The sequence below is a fragment of the Schistocerca nitens genome, chromosome 2 (assembly GCF_023898315.1).
Source record: "Schistocerca nitens isolate TAMUIC-IGC-003100 chromosome 2, iqSchNite1.1, whole genome shotgun sequence".
In the NCBI taxonomy this organism is placed as follows: domain Eukaryota; kingdom Metazoa; phylum Arthropoda; class Insecta; order Orthoptera; family Acrididae; genus Schistocerca; species Schistocerca nitens.
The window spans coordinates 659,083,362-659,109,135 of record NC_064615.1 but is presented as its reverse complement, the minus strand read 5'-3'; the positions used below and the strand labels follow the sequence as shown (position 1 = coordinate 659,109,135).

Genomic DNA, 25,774 nt, shown 5'->3' with positions numbered 1-25,774 from the left:
GCATGACGTAATCTAACAGAAATCTTCCTTTTTTCCCTTGTGACCTTTACATTTCACTTGACTGTTCCTCAATGTGTCTAATTTGAGCCTATGCATTTTCTTTTCAGGTCGTGTAGCTTCCCTGCCACGTTCAAACTTCTGACAGTTCACTCTCCGACTCGTAGAAAGTTATCTTTCGTAGGTTATTCAACACTTTTCTCATGGTCACCTTTCCCTTGGCAGTGCCATCCCGGTGATCCGATTTGAGGGCTATTCGTGAATCTTTTGCCAATGGAGAGATCATCATGACACTGTTTCGATTACAGGCCACGTGTTCTCTGGATACACCTGATATGTCTTCAATGCAGAAGTTTCATTACTCATGCCGTTGGTCATTGATAATTTTCCTCCTTTAGGGGTTGTTTCCCACCCTAAGGGCAAGAGAGTGTCCTGAATCTCTGTCCACTTATCCACTCTTTTTGACTAGGCCGTTGGCTGAATGAGGGATGAGTTTCAATGATGGAATTCTTCTGCCGTCAATGCTAACGAACTCATTCAAAATTTAAGTGATGATACGGTTCTAACTCGGGACCGAAGACGTTTTGATTATTAATCACACACTCTAGTCGTGGAGCACGGGCGACGTAACAACAGATAAGAAACGAGCTGAGAGACGCGCTGTTAAGATCGTAAGGGTAACAGAAATTCTGGGGGAGCACAAATGGGAATAACTCGCAAAAGGCGATGCAGTTCTTGTGAAACTCTTTTCGGTATGTTTAGACAACATGAAAAAGAGGTACCTGACATTAAATCACGCACAGGGGGATGTACATAGTTATTGTTCCTCTTTCAGTACGCTAATGGAATAGAAAAGAGCCGAGCGGGATTAGCCGAGCGGTCTGGGGCGCTGCAGTCATGGCCTATGCGACTTGTCCCGGCGGAGGTTCGAGTCCTCCCTCGGACATGGGTGTGTGTCTTTTTCCTTAGGATAATTTAGGTTAAGTAGTATGTAAGCTTAGGGACTGATGACCTTAGCAGTAAAGTCCCATAAGATTTTACACACATTTGAACATTTTGAATAGAAAAGAATGAACGGAACGGTGGCCTGTAGATGATTCACGTAGATGTAGATTTAGATCTTTCGAAAATGACTCTGCTTATATGCTTCCAAAATTTCTAGAATTAGAGTTCTTGTTCCACGTTCAATTGTTTTATCGTCATCGTGACGTTGAACCCTAGATTCTTTTGTTCCCTATTAATTTTTACGTACTGTTAATACAAAAATCAGACCTTTGACGGTGTAAATGATTGCATAGGTATTGTGGAGATTTTTTTGTTTCAAGGCTGAGGTCCATGCAAACTATAGAGTTTAAAACGTTCGTAGCTATTAATATGTACACCGATTTCTCCACCAAGGGGAATCTTCCTTCGCGAAACATCTACAGTTTTGTTCAGACTGAGGAAAATACCTTCTCCACGGACGAAAGAGGTGACTCCATGCTAGACAGCCAGGAAACCCAAGACATTCATCTGTAAGGAGGGAATTTTAAATATGCAGGCTGTAAAAGTGTCTGACAGTGATAATGCGTTCTCATACTAAAACAAAATATTTGTTGATTAATAGTGCCTAACAAACGAATGAAAAGGAAAATAGCAACACTGGAGCACAAACCTTCACATAAATCCTGTTATGGGGTTATGCAAATTTACAATGTGGGTCGCTTTCATCCAATGTCTAAGATAGCTGATTTGTTGTGACAGTCACGAAATAAGAAGTCGAAGTGTTTTTCTTAACAAGGAAATCAAGTGAAGACTGAAGCAAGATTGTTCCTATCTAGTTTAGTTAACATCGTAGCTTATAGATCTGAGTTTGATTCACCAGTTAATGCAGTACTGTGTTACAGAATGACAAAAAATGTGATCTGTGATGATTCAGAAATATTAATTTCACCTACGCAAATTTATTTACTTTTCGACACTAGATGTGAAATCTCTTCTTTACCTCCACTTTTAATACGAACACTTACCTCAAAAATGGTTCAAATGGCTCTGAGCACTATGGGACTTAACATCTGTGGTCATCAGTCCCCTAGAACTTAGAACTACTTAAACCTAACTAACCTAAGGACATCACACACACCCATGCCCGAGGCAGGATTCGAACCTGCGACCGTAGCAGTCGCGCGGTTCCGGACTGAGCGCCTTAACCGCGAGAAAACTTACCTCCTAAAGTTATTGGGCACAAATCGTGCAACAGTAACAAGTGCTGTAAGGGACATGTGACAACGTATTCACGTTATAGTGCAGAACATTCGCGAAGTGGGACAGTTTGGACCTGCAGATTAGATCTGAGGGTATTATTTCGGATGAGATTGTAGAAATCAATGTCTTGATCAAATGCTACTTTATTAAAAGTACGGCTTTCGGCTTTGGACGTATCGTCAGGTCTAAAGAAACGAGGAAATGAAACTTAAACGTATATTCAAGTGAGGAAGGAGGAAACATTAGGGTTAAACATCCAGTTCACATCGAGTTCATTAGTGACGGAGCACGAGCTCTGATTGTTTCAATGACTTGGAAGGAAATCGACCGTGCTGTTTTAAAAGAACCACCCCGGTATTTGTCCAGAGCGATTTAGAGAAATTACGGAAAACATCAATCTCGTTGGTCGAGGGTGAATTGGAATCGTCGTCCTCCCGGATGTGAGTCCAGTGCACTAACACTGCGCGACCCCGCTCGGTGCACATACATGGAGTAGGGAGTGAGTCCTTAATCCGCTCGGTTATACAGCTGGCTCACACCCAGTCGAATTTTCATGTCCGTTATTACATTGCCGGCTATGAGATGGGCAGAGTAGCTATAAATACTTCTTAGGTTTCTTCTTCTCTGTTAATACGTGAAATGATCTCTTATATACCACTGGAAAGCCGAGAATTCGATATGTTTACTGGTGTCCAATACACTCTATTTCTTTCTATAATTTAGGCATTATAATAAATCCTTTCCTAATGTTTTTAGGTTTAACCCTACTGCCCAGTCCCATCAAGAAAACACATCCCAGGAACTGTGTAGTGTGCAAAGTAAAAAAGAAGGAAAGTGACAACCTGTATGAGTGTGAGAAATATCTAGTGGCGATGCATATGCTTGTATTTCTTCGGCTACATCATACTAAAAAAAAATTCTAAAATAGTATTATCTTTTCTCCTTATCACTTCAATAAGTCAAGAATTCCTATTAAAATTTTATAATTTTCAGAAAAGTGTGTGAAACAAAATATGTTTACTGTCCTAAATTTAAATAGTAAATATAGGGTAGAGTATGGGGAAAAATGATAGTAAGTCAATGGATTAAAAATCGGTGACAGTGGAGCTAGTAAAATCAATAATAAAAACAATAAATTGTTTTATGGATATACTGCTTGCTCGGTTTTTAATCTGTGCTTCGGTGCGTCTTTTAGCTGGTTAATAGAATGGACATTTGATAAGTTTGTGGGTGTTGGAGAAAACAATTCCTTTATTACCACATACATTTAGCAATAACTGAACACTACACACATAAATGAATTGTGTAGACATGAACAGCACGGAATAACTAACAAAAGCTAAGTCAAAGAATAACTATATCACTGCACGTAAATTAACATTTCACGGAATGTTTTTGAAGCTCTGTACACTTGTAGGGATCGATTGTCAGAAACAGGTCACTACGTGACTCCCCTCCTTTAATGCTAACGCTACCGCAGATTAAATTTCACACGCCGTCCAGCTCTTGTAACTACTTCTTTCTTGAAACCGGGCGGTGCGTCACGTGTGTCAGTGGTTGTGTCAGGGAGTGGTGTAGCAGTCCTCGACGTCGGTCTTGGTGTTGCAGTGACTGGTGTTCGCTGAGCGTTGTGGTGTTCGTGGGGTATAGGAACACATCTTGTAGCTTCTCCTGTCTTCTCTGGTTTGTGTTCAGTGGTAGCTGTGGTGTCTGTTGCGTCCAGAAATGCAGGCTTGATACGGTCCGCTGCACCTGTGGTGGGTGTACCGTTAATCATTATGCGGAAAGTATTGGTATCCCCACTGACTACCAGATATGGTCAGTCATATGGTGGCTGCAGTGGTTTACGCACAGTATCATTGCGTAAGATTACATGTGTGCACTTGTCTAGCTCCGCAAAAACGAACTAGTGTCTTCCAAGCTGGTTTCTGGGCATTGTTGGTCTCAATTGGCGTATATGCTCTATTAATCTTGTGGCGAATTCTGAGGCTGTGATTGTATCATCTGCCATGCTGTGCAGAAATTCTCCAGGTAGGCGTAACGTTTGTCCATACACCAGTTCTGCTACTGTTGGTTTCAGATCACTTTTGAATGACGTTCGTAGACCCAAAAGTACGATAGGTAGTATCTCTGTCCAATTCGGTGTTGCGTGACATCTCAGTGCTGCCTTTAACTGTCGATGAAGGCGCTCAACCATGCCATTTGATGCGGGGTGGTATCCCGTGGTGAGTATGCATTTCATACCTAATAACGTAGCCAATGCTTTGAGAACGTAGGCTTCAAATTGTCGTCCTTGATCAGTTGTGGAACTCCAAACCGGGCAATCCAACCACGAAAAAATGTTTGAGCTATAGTTTCTGCAGTGACGTCCTTCATTGGAAATGCCTCAGGCCACTGTACACTTGTAGGGATCGATTGTCAGAAATAGGTCACTACAAGTTGAACAGTCTATCGTGGAAGTTGTAGGTGGAGACAGCAGTGCCAATCATTAAATGCTTTTATTTTATATTAGCATTCTCAGCTGTGCTGACCATTAGGTAACTTGCTCACTTCATTGACACACTTCATACGGCATCTGTTAATTTATGAATTTCTTGATATATTTTTATTCGTAATTTTTAATTGCTTAGGTCTAGTAATGGCCCCAAAGCCGTAACGGTAATCATTTTGAATAAAGTAGCAAATGTCCAAGACGTGGGCTTTTATAATCTGTTTGTTGTATAGTGTAGAACTCGAAGCTCCGAGCATATCCGGTAGTGAATTCTATTTATGATACAAGCAAACAGTTCTAAGATGTTGAACAACCTTCATGTTCCCTACATGGTAAGCCTTCCTTCTCGTATACTGAAAAGAAAAACCAGTAAGAAGTTCTGCTATAGTTGTACCTACCGGTAGTGTTTTCAGTGTACAGAAAATCACCCAATTTCCGCCATTAAATGTGTTATTGTTACAAACAGCATAGAACAGAACTTTCCGGCCGTGTTTTACACAAAATAAAATTCCTAGTTCTTCAATGAGTATAGAAAACATGCCTGGAACTAAATTTTATTATTTCTCACACATAGAACATGAAATTTAAAGAGCTCCTCCAGTTATCCTGAATCCAATGGTGAATTATAGCAGCTGAGACTTGGTAGCTCAGTGTAGCGTAATACTACAACTTTGAAGAATCTCAGGCGTTATTTTGTCTTTCAGGCTCTTTAAGCTCATTCTAACGGTCGTAACACAAATACATAGCAACGAAATATTTTATATCAGTAAAATCTATTGTATGTCAGACAACAGGTGAATTAAAATAAATCATTAACTGAAACTAAAAATTTCCACTGAAACAATAAAGAAGCGAACATCGTATGTATCACAAATTTTATAAGACACTACTGGTTACCGTCTGCGCTGCTGATCATCTTCAAGTCTTAGTGGGAACAATAAGAAGGCAACAACAACAAAATTTATACAAGTGTGATATTACAAACACTGCACATCGAAGGCTGTACAAATAAAAGGAATACGCATTTTAGAACATCGCTATGCATAATAAAGGATTCGTCGATGACGTTGACTTCATTCTTCAACCAGGCACACCCCTCTCATTCATGTCACATAGCTGCTCAGATAAAAGTTGATTGATTCTGAAATTTTGCTATTTACCGATTTTATCATTCACGCCTTCACAACCAAAAATTGCTTTCATGACTCTGCAGTTTTGCTTCTTGCGGATGTTATCATTCAAGCCTTCACAGCCAGAAACTTCTTTCATAGGATATATCAGACGAGTAGCAGTCTCACATTCCTCTTCACTGCAACTATCCAAGCACTTGGACGAAAGTTGTTGTTACATTTACGTTGCCTCAAGCCCTAAAAAATTCCGTACATCGAGCACGTTCAAGCATTTACAAGTTTCTAGAAATTTCGACTAATACCTGTTTCATGAGATTTGAGGTGTAAAGTGTAACAGCTGCGATCACACTATCGTCTATTGACAGTATGCGTGGCGTGTCAGTAGGTGGAATATTGTTTGTTGGTGTGGTATTCAGTCCAGAGGCTCTCCATGCTACTCTATCCTGTGCAAGCTTCTTCATCTCCCAGTACCTACTGCAACCTACATCCTTCTGAATCAGTTTAGTGTATTCATCTCACGGTCTCCCTCTACGATTTTTACCCTCCACGCTGCCCGCCAATTCTAAACTGGTGATCCCTTGATTCCTCGGAATATGTCCTACCACCCGATACATTCTTCTGGTCAAGGTGTGCCACAAATTTCTCTTCTCCCCAATTCTGTTCAATACCTCCTCATTAGTTATGTGATCTACCCATCTAATCTTCAGCATTCTTCTGTAGCACCACATTTCGAAAGCTTCTGTTCTCTTCTTGTACAATCTATTTATCGTCCACGTTTGACTTCAATACATGGCTACACTCCATACAAATACTTTCAGAAAAGACTTCCTGGTACTTAAATCTAAACTCGATGTTAGCAAATTTCTCTTCTTCAGAAACGCTTTCCTTGCCATTGCCAGTCTACATATTATATCCCCTCTATTTCGTCCATCATCAGTTATTTTGCTCCCCAAATAGCAAAACTCTTTTACTACTTTAAGCGTCAAGTTCTCTAACCTAATTCCCTCAGCATCACCCGATTTAATTCGACTACATTATATTATCCTCGTTTTGCTTTTGTTGACGTTCATCTTATATCCTCCTTTGAAGACACTGTCCATTCCGTTCAGCTGCTATTCCAGGTCCTTTGCTGTCTCTAATAGAATTACAATGTCATCGGCGAACCTCAAAGTATTTATTTCTTCTCCATGGATTTAAATTCCTACTCCGAATTTTCCTTTTGTTTCCTTTCCTCCTTGTTCAATATGCAGATTGAGTAACATCGGGGATAGGCTACAACACTGTCTCACTCCCTTCCCAACCACTGCTCCCCTTTCATTCCGCTCGATTCTTATAACTGCTATCTGGTTTCTGCGTTTCTGCCTTTCGGTCCCTGTATTTTACCCCTGCCACCTTCAGAATTTGAAAGAGAATATTCCAGTCAACATTGTCGAAAGCTTTCTCTAAGTCTATAAATGATAAAATCGTAGGTTTGCCTTTCCTTAATCTATTTTCTAAGATGAGTCAGAAGGTCAGTATTGCCTCACGTGTTCCAACATTTCTACGGAATCCAAACTGATCTTCACCGAGGTCAGCTTCTACCAGTTTTTCTATTCGTCTGTAGAGAATTCGTGTTAGTATTTTGTAGCAATGGCTTATTAAACTGATCGTTCGGTAAGTTTCACATCTGTCAACACCTGCTTTCTTGGAGATTGGAATTATTATATTCTTCTTGAAATCTGAGGGAATTTCGCCTGTCTCATAGATCTTGCTCACCAGATGCTGGAGTTTTGTCAGTTATGGCTCTCCCAAGGAAATCAGTAGTTCTAATGGAATGTTGTCTACTCCCGGGGCCTTGTTTCGACTTAGGTCTTTCAGTGCTCTGTCAAACTCTTCACGCAGTACCATATCTCCCATTTCATCTTCATCTACATCGTCTTCGATTTCCATAGTATTGTTCTCAAGAACCTCGCTGTATAGACCCTCTATGTACTCCTTCCAACTTTCTGCTTTCCCTTCTTTGCTTAGAACTGGGTTTCCATCTCAGCTCTTGGTATTCATGAAAGTGGTTCTCTTTTCTCCAAAGGTCTCTTTAATCTTCCTTTAGGCAGTATCTATCTTACCCCTAGTGAGATACGCCTTTACATCCCTACATTTGTCCCCTAGCCAACCCTGCTTAGCCATTTGGCTCTTCCTGTCGATCTCATTTTTGAGACGTTTGTATTCCTTTTTGCCTGCTTAATTTACTGTATTTTTGTATTTTCTCGTTTCATCAATTGAATTCGATCTCTCTTCTGCTACCCATCGATTTCTATTACCCCTCGTCTTTTTACCGACTTGATCTTCTGCTGCCTTCACTATTTCATCTCTGAAAGTTACCCATTCTTCTTCCATTGTATTTCTCTCCCACATTCTTGTCAATCGTTCCCTAATACTCTCCCTGAAACTCTCAACAGCCTCTGGTTTGGTTAGGTTATCCATGTCCCATCTCCTTAAATTCCCACATTTTTGCAGTTTCTTCAGTTTTAGTCTACAGTGCATAACCAATAGGTTGTGGTCAGAATCCACATCTGCTCCTGGAAAAGTCTTACAATTTAAAACCTCGCTCCTAAATCTCTGTCTTACCATTATTTAATCTATCTGATTCCTTCCAGTATCTCCCGGCTTCTTGGATGTATACAACGTTCTTTCATGATTCTTGAACCAAGTGTTAGCTATGATTAAGTTATGCTCTGTGCAAAATTCTACCAGGCGGCTTCCTCTTTCATTAGTTACACCCATTCCATATTCACCTACTACGTTTCCTTCTCTTCCTTTTCCTACTATCGAATTCCAGTCACCCATGACTATTAAATTTTCGCCTCCCTCCACTATCTGAATAATTTCTTTCATCTCATCATACATTTCATCGATCTCTTCGTCATCTGCGTAGCTAGTTGGCATATAAACTTGTACTACTGTGGTAGTGTGGGCTTCATATCTATCTTGGCCACAATAATGCGTTCACTATTCTGTTTGTGGTAGCTTACCCGCATTCCTATTTTCCTATTCATTATTAAACCTACTCCACCACTACCCCTATTTGAATTTGTATTTATAACCCTGTAGTCACCTGATCAGAAGTCTTGTTCCTCCTGCCACCGAACTTCACTAATTCCAACTATATCTAACTTTAACCTATCAATTTTTTTTTAATTTTCTAACCTACCTGCACGATTAAGGGATCTGACATTCCACGCTCCGACCCGTAGAACGCCAGTTTTCTTTCTCCTGATAACAACGTCCTCTTGAGTAGTCCCCGCCCGGAGATCCGAATGGGGGACTATTTATAGCAAGGCCGTTTCGGTTAGTGTTACAAGGCCAGATCAGTCAGTCATCCAGACTGTTGCCCTGCAATTACTGGAAAGTCTGCTGCCCCTCTCCAGGAATCACACGTTTGTCTGGCCTCTCAACAGATGCCCCTCCATTGTGGGGGAAGATATATAACAAAAGCTACTCCATCGTCCGAACAAGAACGTATTCTCAGGACGACACAGTCCGCTACCCAGTAAACCTTAATCCTCCAAATACGCACGCACAGCGGGAACAACAATATTGCGGAACTAGTGTATGAAGATAGCATCGTCTATCCAGGCTCCTTTCTGATCTATCCAATAAAGTGGTAAATTTATTACTCTTTTAAATTAGATTTCTTCAATTTACCGATAAGTAATAGGTTCAGTATGTGATCACCTGCTGAGTTAATGAAGAAAAGCACAGAGAGTTGTTCTCTATTACGTTTATGTCTGGTACCGCGCGTTTCAGTCTGAGGGGCTGAAGTCTGTCTGGAAATGATCTTCGAGTAGAGTCCAGTTTCATCAGCATCCTCTTTGTTCTATCGCTATCTCTAGCTTCCTCTTTCTAAAGTGTAATTTCTAGAACCCCTAGCGATGTTTAAATTGAGTCACTCATTCAAAGGAATCCTTCAGTCTTTCCTCAGTTTTCAGTATTCCATGGAATTCTCCTACTTTCTCTACTAAAGTTGGTCCTTTAACAGGAACTCCACCTACTCTATTCTGCTAGAACCTAAGTGCAATGTTTCATCTAGTTTCGCGTGTGTTGAAGTTCTCAGGCGCCCACTGTGTGACGGTCTGGCTTGGCTGTCAGCTTTGTTGCAAAATTTACCAGTTGTTCTTAATCATCCTTTAAGTGTTTGTATGTCGATTCCTAAAACCTGGGAGCGTTTTATTGCTCAATCGGTCATTTACAAATTGTCTGTAGTTTATAACCCTTGATCGATAGAACAACACCTCTACATCGCTAATAGTGCGCAATAGATTTCTTAACTTTCTTAAGTCAATTTGAATTTCAATTTCACGGAAAAACCTTTTATTTTTGAAAATGGAATTAGAATTGATTTATGTGAAGTGTCATCTAATTATAAAACAAGGAAATCTGTACTTTTGCACATGACTTATATCCTACCCGTAACTTGTTGTGTTGACATTAATGGTTTTCAAATCCGTAATAAACTTGGAATTTAATAATACAACATTGTAAAACGGTGCTTTCTTGACAGGTACTTGCCGTAGAGGTTATCATCAACTATGATAGTTTTTTAGTTGAGTGAGAATAGGAGACATGGGTTTTTGACAGATATCACAAAGGGTTCATCGGCTGACTTTTACATCAGATAAAAATACTGTTCAAAGGAAGCTCTTGTATATATAACTACACTAAGCTAATTAATTCCGAAAAGAGAAAAATTTTAAGAATTTCTCCCTCTGCGTAGGTGACATATTGTGCTGCCAATACTTAGATGGCTCAGTATATGAGTGGTGACGTAACATGGCAGTGTTATCATTAAGTTAGTAGCAGTACGCAAAGACTGCGATTTATTGGCACAACAGTCATGAATATACTAAAGGGGTTTCTTACACTACACTTGTCCACCCTGTTCTGAGTAATGCTGTGCAATGCGGGATCCGTATCAAATAGGATTGACAGAGAACATCGAAAAAGTTCAAAGAAGACAGCTTGCTTCGTGTTACCGCGAAGGAGGGAGGACAGTGGCACAGATATAATGCACGAATTGCAGTGGCACTCATTAAAACAGAGGTATTTTATGATGAGGCAGGACCTTCTCATATAATTTCAATCACCAACCTTCTCCTCGGTGTGTGAAAAAGTTTCGTTAGCGCCCACCTACATAGAGAGAGATGATCATCAAGGTAAAATGTGATAAATAAGTGCTACCATGAAAATATTTAAGTGTTTGTGAGTGGAACGGTAGAGAGGGAGAATGAAGGTTGTTCGGTGAACCCTTTGCCAGGCAATTAAATGCCATTTGCAGGGCAGCCATACAGATGTAAATGTAGACTTACTGAAGCCACTGTTACAATAATTCATGCTTGCTCCTGTAAGTCTCAATCGCACTTGGTATCCTTGCCAGATAGGAGAGTCGGCTGCTACAACGCTCGTCGTGTTAAATGGTTTCTGGTCGATTTATTCTACATCTACATTTATACTCCGCAAGCCACCCAACGGTATGTGGCGGATGGCACTTTACGTGCCACTGTCATTACCAACCTTTTCTGTTCCAGTCGCGTATGGTTCGCGGAAAGAACGACTGTCTGAAAGCCTCCGTGCGCGCTCGAATCTCTCTAATTTTACATTCGTGATCTCCTCGGGAGGTATAAGTAGGGGGATGCAATATATTCGATATCTCATCCAGAAACGCACCCTCTCGAAACCTGGCGAGCAAGCTACACCGCGATGCAGAGCGCCTCTATTGCTAAGTCTGCCACTTGAGTTTGCTAAACATCTCCGTAACGCTATCACGGTTACCAAATAACCCTGTGACGAAAGGCGCCGCTCTTCTTTGGATCTTCTCTATCTCTTCCGTCAATTTCTGCAAGTTGGTACTGACAGTCAGTATCTTAGGCCACATAGGTCTAAAGGGTTTAGTAGCGCAGTGCGTTACTGATTAGATCTGTAGACTTTATGAACTGTTTAAAGAACGTAAATAAAGTGTGGAATTGCGTTCGCTCGTCACATATGTGAAGAAGCGGTCGACGGTCGACCGTGTGTAGCGTTTCGCAATTCCATCAGCCGCGTCGCATCAGCCGCGCAGCGCACCCGCAGAGGCAGTGGCGGCAGCGACAACAGCAGCTGTAGCACCGCTGTGGCATTCGACATCGAGTAATTAGACATGGATTTTGTAAAAGTATATAGATGCATATGCTTACCTCCCGACGAGCTTTGTTCACACTCTATACGCATACAAGAATAGCAGTTGAATGCTGCGCAAAGTGAACAAGCTATGACTGAAACACGAAAACTAATCGACGAGTAGGCTTTTGAAACAGTCTGTTTACAAGAACCCTGCTGTAGAAACAGTATTTTTCCATATTCTCCTGCGGGTACGGTAACACTTACTGACCACGTAGACGCAATGTCTGCCACTGTCAGTGCAAGTAGGAAATTCACCTTGACTAAGATGCCACCCTTATGTACAAACCATACTTTCACAGGATAAGTGAACAACTGGAATACATGTGGGTTGTAATCAGCATATGTATGTAGTATTCTAATTCCATGGAACCTTTTGCATATGAACTCAGTGTGGTAGCTCTGTATGGAAAAGGCGCTTGTTTCCTTGTGACAAAAGATGCGAATGCATTATCCTCTCTGTGGGGAAGTACTGCTTTAGATATCAGTACAATGGGTTGTCATGGCGTAGTTTTCTACACTCCAGCATTTCCGATGCGTACCTAGGTACGCATTTACAAGCTGAACTCTTAGAAAGAATACATAAAGACTCAGGCTAACATCCCAAGGAGCATAGAAATTTCCACGCTGAGTTGAAGGGCTAAAAAAAGAGCTTATTACAGGGCTTTAAGGTAAGCACAGCGCACTGCGAGGCACCATGAATACAGGGCAAATAAGGTGCGCTACAAATCAGTACTTCAGGAAATTAAAAGAATATTCTGAGAGAATTTTCAAAGAAGACAACTGAATAATGCTACGCAATGTGGGGTCCTTACCAGATAGGACTGACAGAGTAGATCGAAAAAGTTCAAAGAAAGGCAGCACGTTTTGTATTATCGCGAAATATGGGAGAAAAAGTCACAGAAATGATACAGGATTTGGGCTGGACATCATTAAAAGAAAGGTGTTTTTCGTTGCGACGGAATCTTCTCACGCAATTCCAATCACCAACTTTCTCCTCCGAATGCGAAAATATTTTGTTGACACCGACCTACATAGGGAGGAACGATCACCACGATAAAATAATGGAAATCAGAGCTCTAGGTATTCATTCTTTCCGCGCGGTATACGAGATTGGAATAATAGAGAATTGTGAAGGGCCGGCCGGAGTGACCGTATGGTTCTAGGCGATACAGCCTGGAACAGAGCGACCGCTCCGGTCGCAGGTTCGAATAATGCCTCTGGCGTGGATATGTGTGATGTCCTTAGGTTAGTTAGGCTTAATTAGTTCTAAGTTCTAGGCGACTGATGACCTCAGAAGTTGAGTCGCATAGTGCTCAGAGCCATTTGAACCATTAGAATTGTGAAGGTGGTTCTGCGAACCTTCTGCCAGGCACTTAAATGTGATTTGCAGAGTATCCATGCAGATGTAGATGTATTCTGATATATGGGTAAGATCACATGAGTTGTTGAGTGAAACAGTTAAGGAGCCTCCTGTCTTGTCTATAATTCGCAGAGAGAATGGCTCAATAAAGTCTGGAGGGGGCAGGTAGATCATCAGATAACAGCGCTTTTTCCTGATGACAGTATAAACACCGATAGTGTCACAGGTCCACTGATAGTGCCTTATTACACAGTAGTACTAAACGAGGCGTTGCGAGTAGGTAGGATTCCGGTGATTAGGAAAAGCTAACACAGAGGTGATTAAAAAGGTAAAGGGTAAATATCCGGCACAACCGAAAAGCTATAGACCCAGTTGCTGATTTAGCGTTTTGGCCAACGTTCAGGAGCGTCAATTTTTTGACCGGGTGCAGGTGTTGGGTGTGAACCAGTGCTAGCATGGATTCAGAAGAGGAAAGTCCATGGATGATGAGATTAATATTCTTAAAATTCTAAAAAAATTTCTACTTCGAAACATGCGATTTTGCTCATTATTGGCATCTTGGGGACATTCGATAATCTTCGCACGCCTCTGAGAGTTTGGGTTCCCAAACGTCTCAACAAGGGCTTTGCCCATTATTGTAGTAGACGTACCGTCAATTGTACTGCGAGGCAGAGCGAGTTGAAAAAGATTACTAAGTCTTGCCTCAGTGCTCCATAAGTGGCTTCTAGTAGTGAACCCCAATTATATTTGATAGACGGGGCAGGTACTTTCTAATGTGACGTTGTGTACACAAATCATACCCCAGTACTTCCGTATGTGGACTCCATGACGAGACACGAGGAAAAGAACATTGGTGAATTTGTTCGTATGCAGTAGTGTAGCACAGGAAACAAACTGAGTGTAGCTGTTCATAGAATATGTGTACTTCGGAAGGGAAAAACCTTGTTGAGTCAGAAATGCGCCAATGAGGCTTGACGGAACCATTATAAAATACAGCACTGTTTACAGGAATATGGACATTCTTCTAGAAGGGAAAAGGAAGTTTTTAAAACACGTAAAATCCGTTACTAAAAATGCAAGACAAATTATAAAAGAACTGCCAGGGCTGGCACCACCGAATAAAAATTATCATTGCATGCGATGCATTCATATTATGAAGGAAACTTCAAAGCTACCCATGGTTTCTTCAACTTTTGTAGTCCTGTCTTCCTCACTTGCGTGTAATATCACGGTATACTGATAATATTTACTTATGGACCGACTGACAGCAACTGAATAAAATACAATTTTAGTGCCATACGCGTTTCCCCTTTATTTTCTGCAAGGCACATCAGTGGCATGGAATATGCACACACGTTAGCTATTTAATTTACATTTTTGTCACTGTGCCTATAGGTTATAAACAGTTCTGGTGGTATTTCCTATTAAGTAGTAATGTTTTGAACTGTACTTACAGGTTGCGTGGACAATTTCTTACATATTACGCTCCTGTTGCATTTTTGGTGTTGTTCTTCTCCTTATGAATGCCAATTTGCGGTTTTTTCCCACATTCCCACATTTCGCTACTACCCTCTGGGCGTGCCGCCTTCCGAGAACTACAGAACCGTACTGCGACGAATTCAGTGGACCCTACTTCTGAATCTCAGACGTGGCTTTCGCACTCAACCTGTCGACAGTATACTGGTGATTCTCGGTGGACGTACGGTGGATATTGTGGTACGTTACAATGCAGTGTTGCAGTCACTGTGGCTAGAACAATACGAATGTGTGTACGAGATCACAGGAGCTCATGTTGCTAATAAAAGGCATTTACGAGCCAAGAAAGTAGGTTAATCGCTGTCTGGAATACTAGAAGACATTAGGGCTGTTATACAGCATATTCCCAATAATCAGAAACATGATTAAGCGACAAGGTGCACGTCATGTTTCATATCCGTTGTCTTCTTCTTCTTCGGTTATCAACCCACAGGTTGGTTGGCAGCAGCACGCCATTCCGTTCTTTTGTCAACTTTCTTCTTCATATCTGCATAGGTCTGGCACCCGATGTCATTTATTACTTGTTGAATGTAGCTTAATCTAGGTCGTCCTCGGCGAGTTCTTCCTTCAATGATTCCTTCTAATATTCTCTTAATGAAATTGTTATGCCGTAAAATGTGACCTATGAAGGTTATTCTTCTTTTCTGTATATTTCGCCAAAGAGATCTGTTTTCTTTCACTCTTCTGAGGACATCTTCGTTTGTAGCCTTGTCTCGCCAGCTGATTTTTTCCATTCTCCGGTAGCACCACATTTCGAATGCCTCTAATCTTCTCTTTTCTTCTTTTCCACTAGTCCAAGTTTCACATCCGTAAAGGGCTGTACTCCACACATAGGTTTTCATGACTCTCTTTCTTACGTCTAAACTAACATTTCTACTCGTCAGTAAGTTTCTTTTTCCATTGAATGCTATTTTGGCAAGTTGTATTCTGTTTTTAATGTCACTTTTGCTCCTTCCATCTGCTGTTATTTTGCTACCTAAGTAGTTAAATTCTGTAACCTGCCCTAGTTTCTCTCCCTTTATTGTTATTCGTATGGGTTCATTGTAGTTCAGGGCGCCACTCACCATCACTTTAGTCTTTTTCTTATTTATTTTCATTCCATACTGTTCTTTTAAGGTGTTTTCCATTTCATTGAGTGCGGCTTCTAAATCTTCTTTCCTTTCTGTAATTATGGCGATATCATCTGCATATCGCAACATATCTATTTTCATTCCGTTAAGTTTTATTCCTACTTCAATATTCTCTCTTATTTTATCTATTGCTTCTTGGATATATGCGTTGAAAATTACTGGAGATAGTGGGCATCCCTGTCTCACTCCTTTCCTTATTCTTGCTGTTTCTTCTTTGTTTTCCTTCTTAACTAAGGCTGTTTCATTTTGGTATATTTTAAAGATTATCCTTCTGTCATTATATTTCAGACCAGCCTTCTTCAGAATTCTAAACATTTCTGGCCATACAACATTGTCAAATGCCTTTTCGAGGTCTACGAAGGCTATAAATACTTGTTTGTTTTTGGAAATTTGTTTCTCAATTATTAGTCTTAAAGATAAGATTGCTTCCCTCGTCCCTACACCGCTTCTAAAACCGAATTGGTCTTCACTTAGAGTGCTATTCAATTGGTTTTCAACTCTTTTCAAAATTATTCTTATTAGAATTTTTGATGCGTGTGAAAGAAGACTGAGTGTTCGATGGTTTTCACAGTCCATAGTAGATGCTTTCTTAGGTATGGGGAATATGATGCATTTCTGATAGTCTTCAGGAACTTCACCTGTTTTGTATATTTTCTGTATGAGTTGCAGTAATGTAGCTTTCATTTTGTCTCCTGATTTCTTAATTAGTTCAGAAGGTATATCATCAACACCTGCCGCTTTCTTATCTGGTAGTTCTTTTAGTGCTTTTTCAAATTCATCTTTCAGAATTGTGTCCCCTAGTTCTTCTTTCTCTACTTCTTCGCTTAATTCTATCATATTATCTGTTAGAGGGTCTCCTTGATATAGCTCTTCAATGTATTCTTGCCATCTCTTCAGCGTGTCATATCCAAATAGTACCTTGCCCTCTTTGTTCTTTATAGTTCCTGAAGATTTTACTTTCCGTTTAGCAAAGTTTTGTTTTATTGTTCTGTAGGCCAAGTCAGTTTTTCCTTTAACCATGTTTTCCTCCACCTCTTTACAAATGCTGTTGAGGTAATTTTCTTTTGCTTTCCTAGATTCTCTGTTTATTTGGTTTCTAAGCTTTCTATATTTGTTTTCGCTTTGCTCGTCAGAGGCATTTTTGTATAGTCTTCTTTCTTCCATTAGACAAATTATTTCAGGTGTTATCCACTCTTTCCTGTTTACAGGTTTGGCTTTCCCAATAAATTCTTCTGCTGCTTTATGTATGCCTTCTTTGATTTGTTTCCACTCCTCGTTAGTACTCCCGGGAATAATGTTTGATGCCATCTCATCAGTTTTCCGTGCATAAGGGATCACTAGTTCTTCAGACTTTAGGTTATCTCTGTTCCATACTTTGTTCGTTTTTCTCTCTAATCGCTTGAGTTTGAGTAAGCATTTCATCATTACAAGGTTGTGATCACTATTAATATCCGCAGACGGGTAGCTTCTGCAATCCTTGATTTGGTTTTTAAAACGCGATTTTACTAATATATAGTCGATTTGGTGTCTTCTAGTATCTCCTGGGGCTTTCCACGTGTACCTTCTTCTTTTATGGTGGTTGAAAAGGGAGTTCGCTATGACCAACTTGTTTTTGGCACAAAATTCAATTAGCCGGCTTCCTCTTTCGTTCCTATCTCCTAGACCATATTTCCCTACAATTCCGTCAACTTTCTCTTCTCCAACACTAGCATTCCAATCTCCCATTATAATTAAGTTCTCTTCACCTTTAACATAATTTATAACTTTGTTGATGTCTTCATACACTGTTTCTATTACATCGTCTTCTTCTGCCGATGTCGGCATATAGACTTGTACTATTACCGTGTTCTTTGGTTTGGTTCCAATTTTGACTAGTATTATCCTAGAGTTAAATTGCACATATCCTGTGACTAGATTCCCGAGTTTTCCTTTTAGAATTATTCCAACTCCACCGATTCCAGTTGTTCCTTGGTTAGTACCTGTATGAATGATACGATAATTTCCTGATCTGAAGTCTCCTGGTTCAGGCCATCGCATCTCAGATATTCCTATTATGTCTGTTCCCATTCTGTCCATCTCTAGTTTGAGGTTCTCTAATTTCCCGCATTGGAGGAGTGTTCTTACATTCCATGTTGCTATTTTTAGTGTATTCTTCAACTTTGCCTGACCTTCCATTGTCCCCACCCGGAGATCCGATTGGGGGACTATTACTCCGGATTTATGTTTAACAGAAGATTCTGGCATGGTGCGCTACTGATTCTTGGGATATCTTGAGTGATCTTTAATGGAGTGGTTTCCCGTTGCCTTCTCCATCCTATGCCGTTGACTGTGAAGTTCTTCCGCCTTTAGGAGCAATTTCTCACTCCAAGGACAAGAGAGTGCCCTGCCTCTATCCGCTCATCCGCTCTCTTTGAGACCGTTGGCACTTGATAGGGGGGGTTTCCTTATCCCGGGAAACATTCGGTCGTCAGAGCCTCGTTAGCAATAACAGGGTGTACCGTGCAGCAATCCTTAGCTGCAACTCGGGTAGGTGAGGTTGACATTTGTACAGGAGAGGCTGTTAGAGTCGCTTCACTGTACCTTACGCCCCATATCCGTTGTATCTACGTATAATCACACATCAGTTTTCGAATGTGAACGGAAAGGTTCTACTGATCAAGTTGTTTCCAGTTGCCCTGTTTCCAGATAGAGAGAGAATGGAGACAGAGTGCGATATGGAAAGAACTGTAAAAGAGGAGAACTTGCAGGCTACAAAAAAATGGTTCAAAAGGCTCTGAGCACTATGCGACTTAACGTCTGAGGTCATCAGTCGCCTAGAACTTAGAACTAATTAAACCTAACCAACCTAACGACATCACACACACCCATGCCCGAGGCAGGATTCGAACCTGCGACCGTAGCGGTCGCTCGGTTCCAGACTGTAGCGCCCAGAACTGTACGGCCACTCCGGCCGGCTTTGCAGGCTACAGTTAATATAATTGCCCACAGATTATTTGAAAGGTAACTGTTCAACTACCAGGCTATAAGATTACATGGACGCTCTAAAAATCAAAATAACGGCAACGGGTCACGAGAAAATGATAAAAACAGACAAACACCGTTCGAACAGACCTTGAAGGGTCTTGGGCGTCAACGGATGCGGATACTGAGGGGCATGTGGTCAGCACACCGCTCTCCCGACCATCATTGGTTTTCGTGACTGGTTCTGCTATTTTTCAGTCAAGTAGATCCTCAATTGGCCTCACAAGTGCTGAGTGCAGCCCTCATGCCAACAGCGCTCGGCAGTCCCACACGGTGACCCTTCCGAGACTAGCCAAGTTCGACAGCGCTTAACTTCAGTGATCTGACGGGAACCAGTGTTTCCGTTGCGGCAAGGCCGTTGGCCTAGAGAATTAGAGACACCAGTAAAATGTAATCAGGAGAAAATATGTACCGATTGAACTACAACTCCACCGAAAACATTTCAGAGGCAGTTGTAAGAACCAAAACAAGAAACAATGAGCAGAGATGTGTTACACAGTGGCGAAGGAGAAGAAATACTGACAGTTTTTAATATATACATTTTAGTTCCCAAGTTTACTAAATATATATTTTCATTTTTTTCCATACTACACCCCCCTGAGAGTTTCTCAGGCTTCTCATTCTCCATATACATGCAATGGCCATCCACACGGTATGCTCTAGGATTGCGCAGTCGGTGACATGGCACGGTCGGCTACTAGATCCAGGAGTAGATATAGTTGTAGTTAGTCAACTAAGCTTCGAGTTCTTCCAAAGCGGGAAATAACTCACTTAGAACTCGAATTTTATTCCTTTTATTGTATATTATTTTTATAGGATTATATTTTCGATATACTGTTTTACTTCTACATCAGTATTAACAATAGCTGCGGTTAACGTTAAAATATAAAGTATTTTATATCACAATGGGTATTTAATGTTTATGGCCTCTTTAGAGTTTCTAGATAACAATTGCACAATTCGTGGCAATCGATTTAATTGAAAAAGCATGCAGCGGAAGCATAAATGCAATGATAAAGGTATCTACCATATATACGAGATATTTTCGTGTTTATTCGGAGTCAGGTGGCAGAGTGTCTGGCACACTGTATTGGTATTCAGAAGGACGACGTTTCAAATCCCAGTCTGGCCATCGAGATTTAGATTTTCGATGGTTTCCATAAATCGCTACAAGATAGTGCTGAGATGATTCCTCTACACGGACACGGTCGAATTGGCCGAATTCCTTCCCCATCCTTTCGCAATCAGAGTTTGTGGTCTAATACCAGGCTATTGACACGACGTCAGACACTAATTTTCCATCCTACCTTTTAATGCTTGTGTTTACAGGGTGCGGCAAAAGGCAGCTACAACAAATAAAAAATCATAGAGGGAAAATGCTTTTATTTGTGAACTACAAGTACTATTCTGAAATGAAACTTCCTGGCAGATTAAAACTGTGTGGACCGAGATTCCAACTCCGGACCTTTGGCTTTCACGAGCAAATACTATACCATTTTACATTAGTCTGTTTTGAAAATTACTTTCGTAAGAGCTGTACGCCATTGTTGACGAAGCATTGGCTCTAAGCACTGTGCGGCTTAACATTTGAGGTCATCAGTCCCCTAGACTTAGAACTACTTAAACGTCACTAACCTAAATACATCACACATATCGATGCCCGAGGCAGGATTCGAACCTGCGACTGCAGCAGCAGCGATGTTCCGGATTAAAGCGCCTAGAACCACTCGGCCACAGCGGCCTACTGGTGATGCATTTCCCAGAAGCAATCCATAGGTTTCTGTGTCATTCTGGTGGAATAGCAGATACTTCCTGGGTGATTGCCTCCTGATGTGCTTGCAGCTTTATGGGGCGATGTTTGTACGTTTGAGCCTTCAAGTGTCCCCAACGAAAAAATCGCAGGATGATAAATCGGATGACCTTGGGGGCCACGCGATATCTCCTCACGACGAGAGTTATGAGCTGAGGCTACGTATTGTTGCAACCAGACTTGTCCCTCTTCATGATCACTAAATAACTGATTTACCCCGGGTTGCTATAATGTGATACTAGCAATCTGAATAGACCTTTGCCGTTGCAATACCTTCTTCGAAAAACTACGGATTTCACACACCTAATTCAGCATGGTGTACCAAACTGTCACACAAAGGCTGTGAACTGGTCGTTGATGAAGCCCTTGAAGGTCTTCTGCTGCCCAATTGGATGTATTTTCTTTACTTACAGTGTGTGACGATTTGAATCAGACTTCATCAGGAGAAATGAAAACAGCACCAGCGAAATGTTCTGAGCAGGTTCCGCATATGCAGCTTTGCGAGTTTCAAAATGTACCTCACATAATTCTTTGGTAACCATCACGTTGTAGGGGCAGACGGACTTATGAGAGAATCCCACCGCTGCTACATTTTTAAGTGCTGGACACTTTGGAGGTGGTTGGACGGATGTTCTCACATGTGCCAAATTTCAGACGTTGCTACAGTCAGAAGTCGGTCAGTAGGTTCTCTTTTCGGTGTAGAAACTGGTGCTCTAAAATTTCATACCCAAACTAGAATAGTTTTTCTGTCAGGAACAGAATCGTGTAAGCCAAGTGCGAACCAAATGCGAAATTCCAGCTGAGAAGTAAATTACAGATTCACCATCATAAATATACTCCTCTACAAGAAACACACTACCCTCACTTTGCCAAGCCACTGCAAGTTCTGAAAATGGCACGTACACCACCATCGATCAATACCTCCTCAACAACAGTAAGCCCACAACTCAAACAGTGACTTCTCCAAATATGGGAAACCTTTTTAGTGGACCCTGTTTTTTGCGCTATGACATCTAGTATAGTTTTAATAATGTTGACTCTGACATCGGTAGTGTATGTGAATTCGTAGTGTCTCTATTTATAGTGCAGTTAAAATGGTGGAGGTGGAGACAGAGCTGGAAGTGGAGCGTGGTTTGTGGTGGCCGCAGGGTTCCTGAGGACGCGCAGCGGGCCGAACGCGGCGGGGGACCTGGCGCTGCAGGACGCCGTGTCGCTGCTGACGTGGCTGCGGCTCAACGTGGCGGCCTTCGGCGGTGACCCGCAGCGCGTCACGCTGCTGGCGCACGACACGGGCGCCGCGCTCGCCCACCTGCTGCTGCTGCTGCCTGCCGCCAGGGGTCAGTACCTCTGTCTAGCCGAACCCCTCTTAGTATTCACACTACGTGGTGGTGGTGGTGGTGCTGCTGCCATCTGCCAGATGTCAGTGCCTATCTGTGCTGCTCTCCCTACTTGAGCCACTCTTACTACACACACAACACCTGCTGCAGCAGCTGCCGACACTCGGGCTGTGACAGGGCATAAATTAATTACTTGTCCTTCATGTGCAACATGATAGTGCAGTACCCGCATCTGCAGTAATTACCTGAAATAAAATAACAGCTTAAGTTGCAATTATGTTTTCTGGGTTCAGCCACAAAGTCCATTTTCTGCCGCGCGGGATTAGCCGAGCGGTCTATGGCGCTGCAGTCATGGGCTGCGACTCCTCCCTCAGGAATGGATGTGCGTGTTTGTCCTTAGGATAATTTAGGTTAAATTGTGTGTAAGCTTCGTGACTGATGATCTTAGCAGTTAAGTCCCATAAGATTTCACACACATTTGAACATTTGAAAGACCATTTTCAAATGGTTGTGAGCCTAGTGTTGTGGAGACAGGAACAAAATCTGTTAGTAACTGCTCATCTCTCCCTCTTTGTAGGTGAGCCATGCTAAGTACACACAGACACACACACTCACACACACACACACACACACACACAGACACACAATCTGCTGCTGCTGACAGCTGGGCCGGTACTCGTTCACCTGTCATTATCTGCACTGAACTTCACCTACGACATAATACAAGCCACTGGTACTGACGCCTTCTTTTAGGTCTCGATTACTTTCAAACTTGACCCTCCGTCTGACCGTCATTTAGTAGATAACTATGCTGCTCCTGTTGTTGCTGCCCACCGCTAAAGGTCCACATTCCACTCTTTCCAGATGACTAATTGGGACATATACTATCTGTTGTTGCTTAAACTACGGCTGAAAAGGCATCAGTAACAAGTGCCACTTAGCATCTGTCCCACCTATAACTTGTTTCGCCCTGACTGTTAGTGTATACACATATGTAATTACGTTATCCCACAGCATACAGCACAGCTGTAGGAATCTAGAAAGTTATACATGTATACACCTCATGTTTAATATACATCTGAAGATGACTAGAAGACCCAATGCAAATAAATCAGTCACCTGAAATATCACCAAACCCCATATCTTTTGTTTCATTTCAATGGGTGCCTTAAAGATAGATTGCTACTGCCGAATACAAGGACCTGGCAGACAATATTAGCAGTAACCTTAGAGCACGGGCGGCCAAGATTTCGGCTCTCGAACATGAGTGCCGAAGCACTCAGCCTGGCTGCAGATTTCTTCCACCACCACGGCACACTGAGTATGCGGAGGGCCCAGAGTGGAAACACATCGCATTTAAGTGGAAACTCAGTCGCTCTGCTTACGACGTCGTTTTTTATTTCACATTTCTCAACAAAACAGACGCCAAACAAAACACATCTGCAGTAACATGTAATTTTTTTGGCTTGCTGAAGACCTAATTTTTATCTCGTACGGACTACCTGCTTACATAGGGACATAGAAAATTTCAGTGTTTCACTCTCAGGGTGCCACACAATCATGACTTATTTAGTTTCGGAACAAAAAAAGTCTTTCACACCCATATGTTGACCTCAAAACGGAGCACGTTAGTAACCTAGTTATTTACAACCTGGGCAGTTGCACAGAAGCACTTTCAAGAGAAACGAGAAACAGTGCGGAAAACAGCTTTAAAACCGAAATTATATTGGCTGTGTCCCAAAAACATTCAGAAAACAGTTTTTTTTATTTTTTTAGCTGTTTCAAGGCCTCAATGAATTCTTCAGCCTTTGCGTGTTCTTTAACACCGGTGAGCTTAAGAAACTGCAGTGTGTCAGAATATGTCCCTTCTAGAAGGCGATTTCTCTTCTAAATGCATCGGTATCAATTTAGAAATAAGTTTTTTTCTCATCTTTCACTGTCTCACCGTGGGCAGCGTGTAGTAAAGTTCACATACAGTGTTAAGTCTGCAATACTTTCTGGATTTAGTAATTTTTGTTCCTGCACTCCCTTTTCCTTCATAAATTAAACAATAGCGGGTTTGACCTGGAAAAATCTTTCCAGGTATGCCCCTTGACTTAACCAACGTAATTTGCGGTAGTGTATTGTGGTGTGCGTACTGTAAGACCTTCGGTACACACACCATCATATTATTTGACTTATCGCTCTAACGAAGTTGGCAAGTGTCAGCAATAAGTCTCGTAGTCTTATCGTGGCGTGTTTATCTTCTGCCGTTAGGTCAGACGATAGAAATGCCACTTGCGCGCTTAGAGTGGCAGATTGACGGTGACCAACTTTAATCAGAACTTGATTAATTTTCACACATATTTATTAAAAATAATAAAAATCATAGATATTACGTAACTTGATTCTGGATGCTGTTTCCAATTGACAGTCTGAAGTTCCTTTAGTCTTGATACTTGACAAAGTGTCTGTTCATTTCTCTTCATGGCTATATACAGGAATATGGTAATCCTATTAGGCGCAGACTGAAACTTGACTGCAGACTAATGCAGACTGACTAATCGGAGGTCTGTACACTCGTTATAATACCTCGCGCGTTCAGGTATCACTGCGCGAGTGTGATCCGCGAGGAGAAAAGTTTCTACGTTAGCAGCAATTTTTTTTTTTTACTTTATTGTCATTTTAAAGCCTATACAATAGGCAGGCTGGCAGCAGCACACTACGCTGCTCTTCAGCCAAAGAAGACATAAGCAGCAAAAACATGAGAAAAACATAAAAGTTACAAAATGGTGGGCGATAAAACAGGAGACACAGAGAGACAAACACGGAGCCGTTCACACTCGACGATAAAAACCACACTGCAAACTGTTGAGACGACGCACAAACACCGAAGAAGACGATGGCACTGGTGAACAATGGAGTGTGACGGTGAACACTGAACACTAAACACGACGGCACACACGAGACACTGATGGCGGCGGTTAGCAGCAATCTCGTTGGCTGCGTTATATATTAATACGCGGATCGGCGGAAGCAGAATTTGGTCCGTCTTTATGGCTGCGCCATCTCGTAGTGCGGAGGCGGACGAGCGCTGCGCCTGCGCTGTTGTGCTTAGCAGGGCGCGCTCTAGTGGGAAAGTTGTGTACGCTCTGACTACGCGGAACTATTTACACAACATGTATAAAGTCTCCACACTCTTCCTCTCCATAGGAAACTGTTGCAGCAGATATTGGAATAATGCATGTGACTTGAGAAACTTTACTGTTAATGCCACGAATTGCTTCAAATTTAGCACAATTTTCCTTCGTGTGCTCCAAGGCTGCAAATGTAGCACAAAATGCTTTTTGATGTACAGTACAACGATATATGTCTGTTGATCGGTGTAATTTTCTGCCCTTTGTTTCTCAACCAAATCTCTAAATTGTTTCTTCACGGTATTTTAATGTCGTGTCATAGCAAATTTTTGGTAATAGTCGATTATGCGACTGTATTGTCAGTACAGAGAATTACCAGCTCTCTCTTTTGTTGTTCCCATTCTTTTTGA

The 25,774-nt window shown here is 41.6% G+C and overlaps 1 protein-coding gene and 1 pseudogene across 1 annotated transcript in view; one reads left to right on the top strand and one right to left on the bottom strand.

Moving 5' to 3' along the window:
- Positions 1-25,774, top strand: part of LOC126235227 (neuroligin-4, X-linked-like) — a 332,083-nt gene that overhangs the window by 157,558 nt on the left and 148,751 nt on the right. Inside the window, exon 5 of the mRNA XM_049943958.1 lies at positions 22,060-22,248. Within this exon, the coding sequence (XP_049799915.1) occupies positions 22,060-22,248 (189 nt within the window). The remainder of the gene's footprint in view (positions 1-22,059; positions 22,249-25,774) is intronic.
- Positions 19,347-19,464, bottom strand: LOC126238135 (5S ribosomal RNA; annotated as a pseudogene).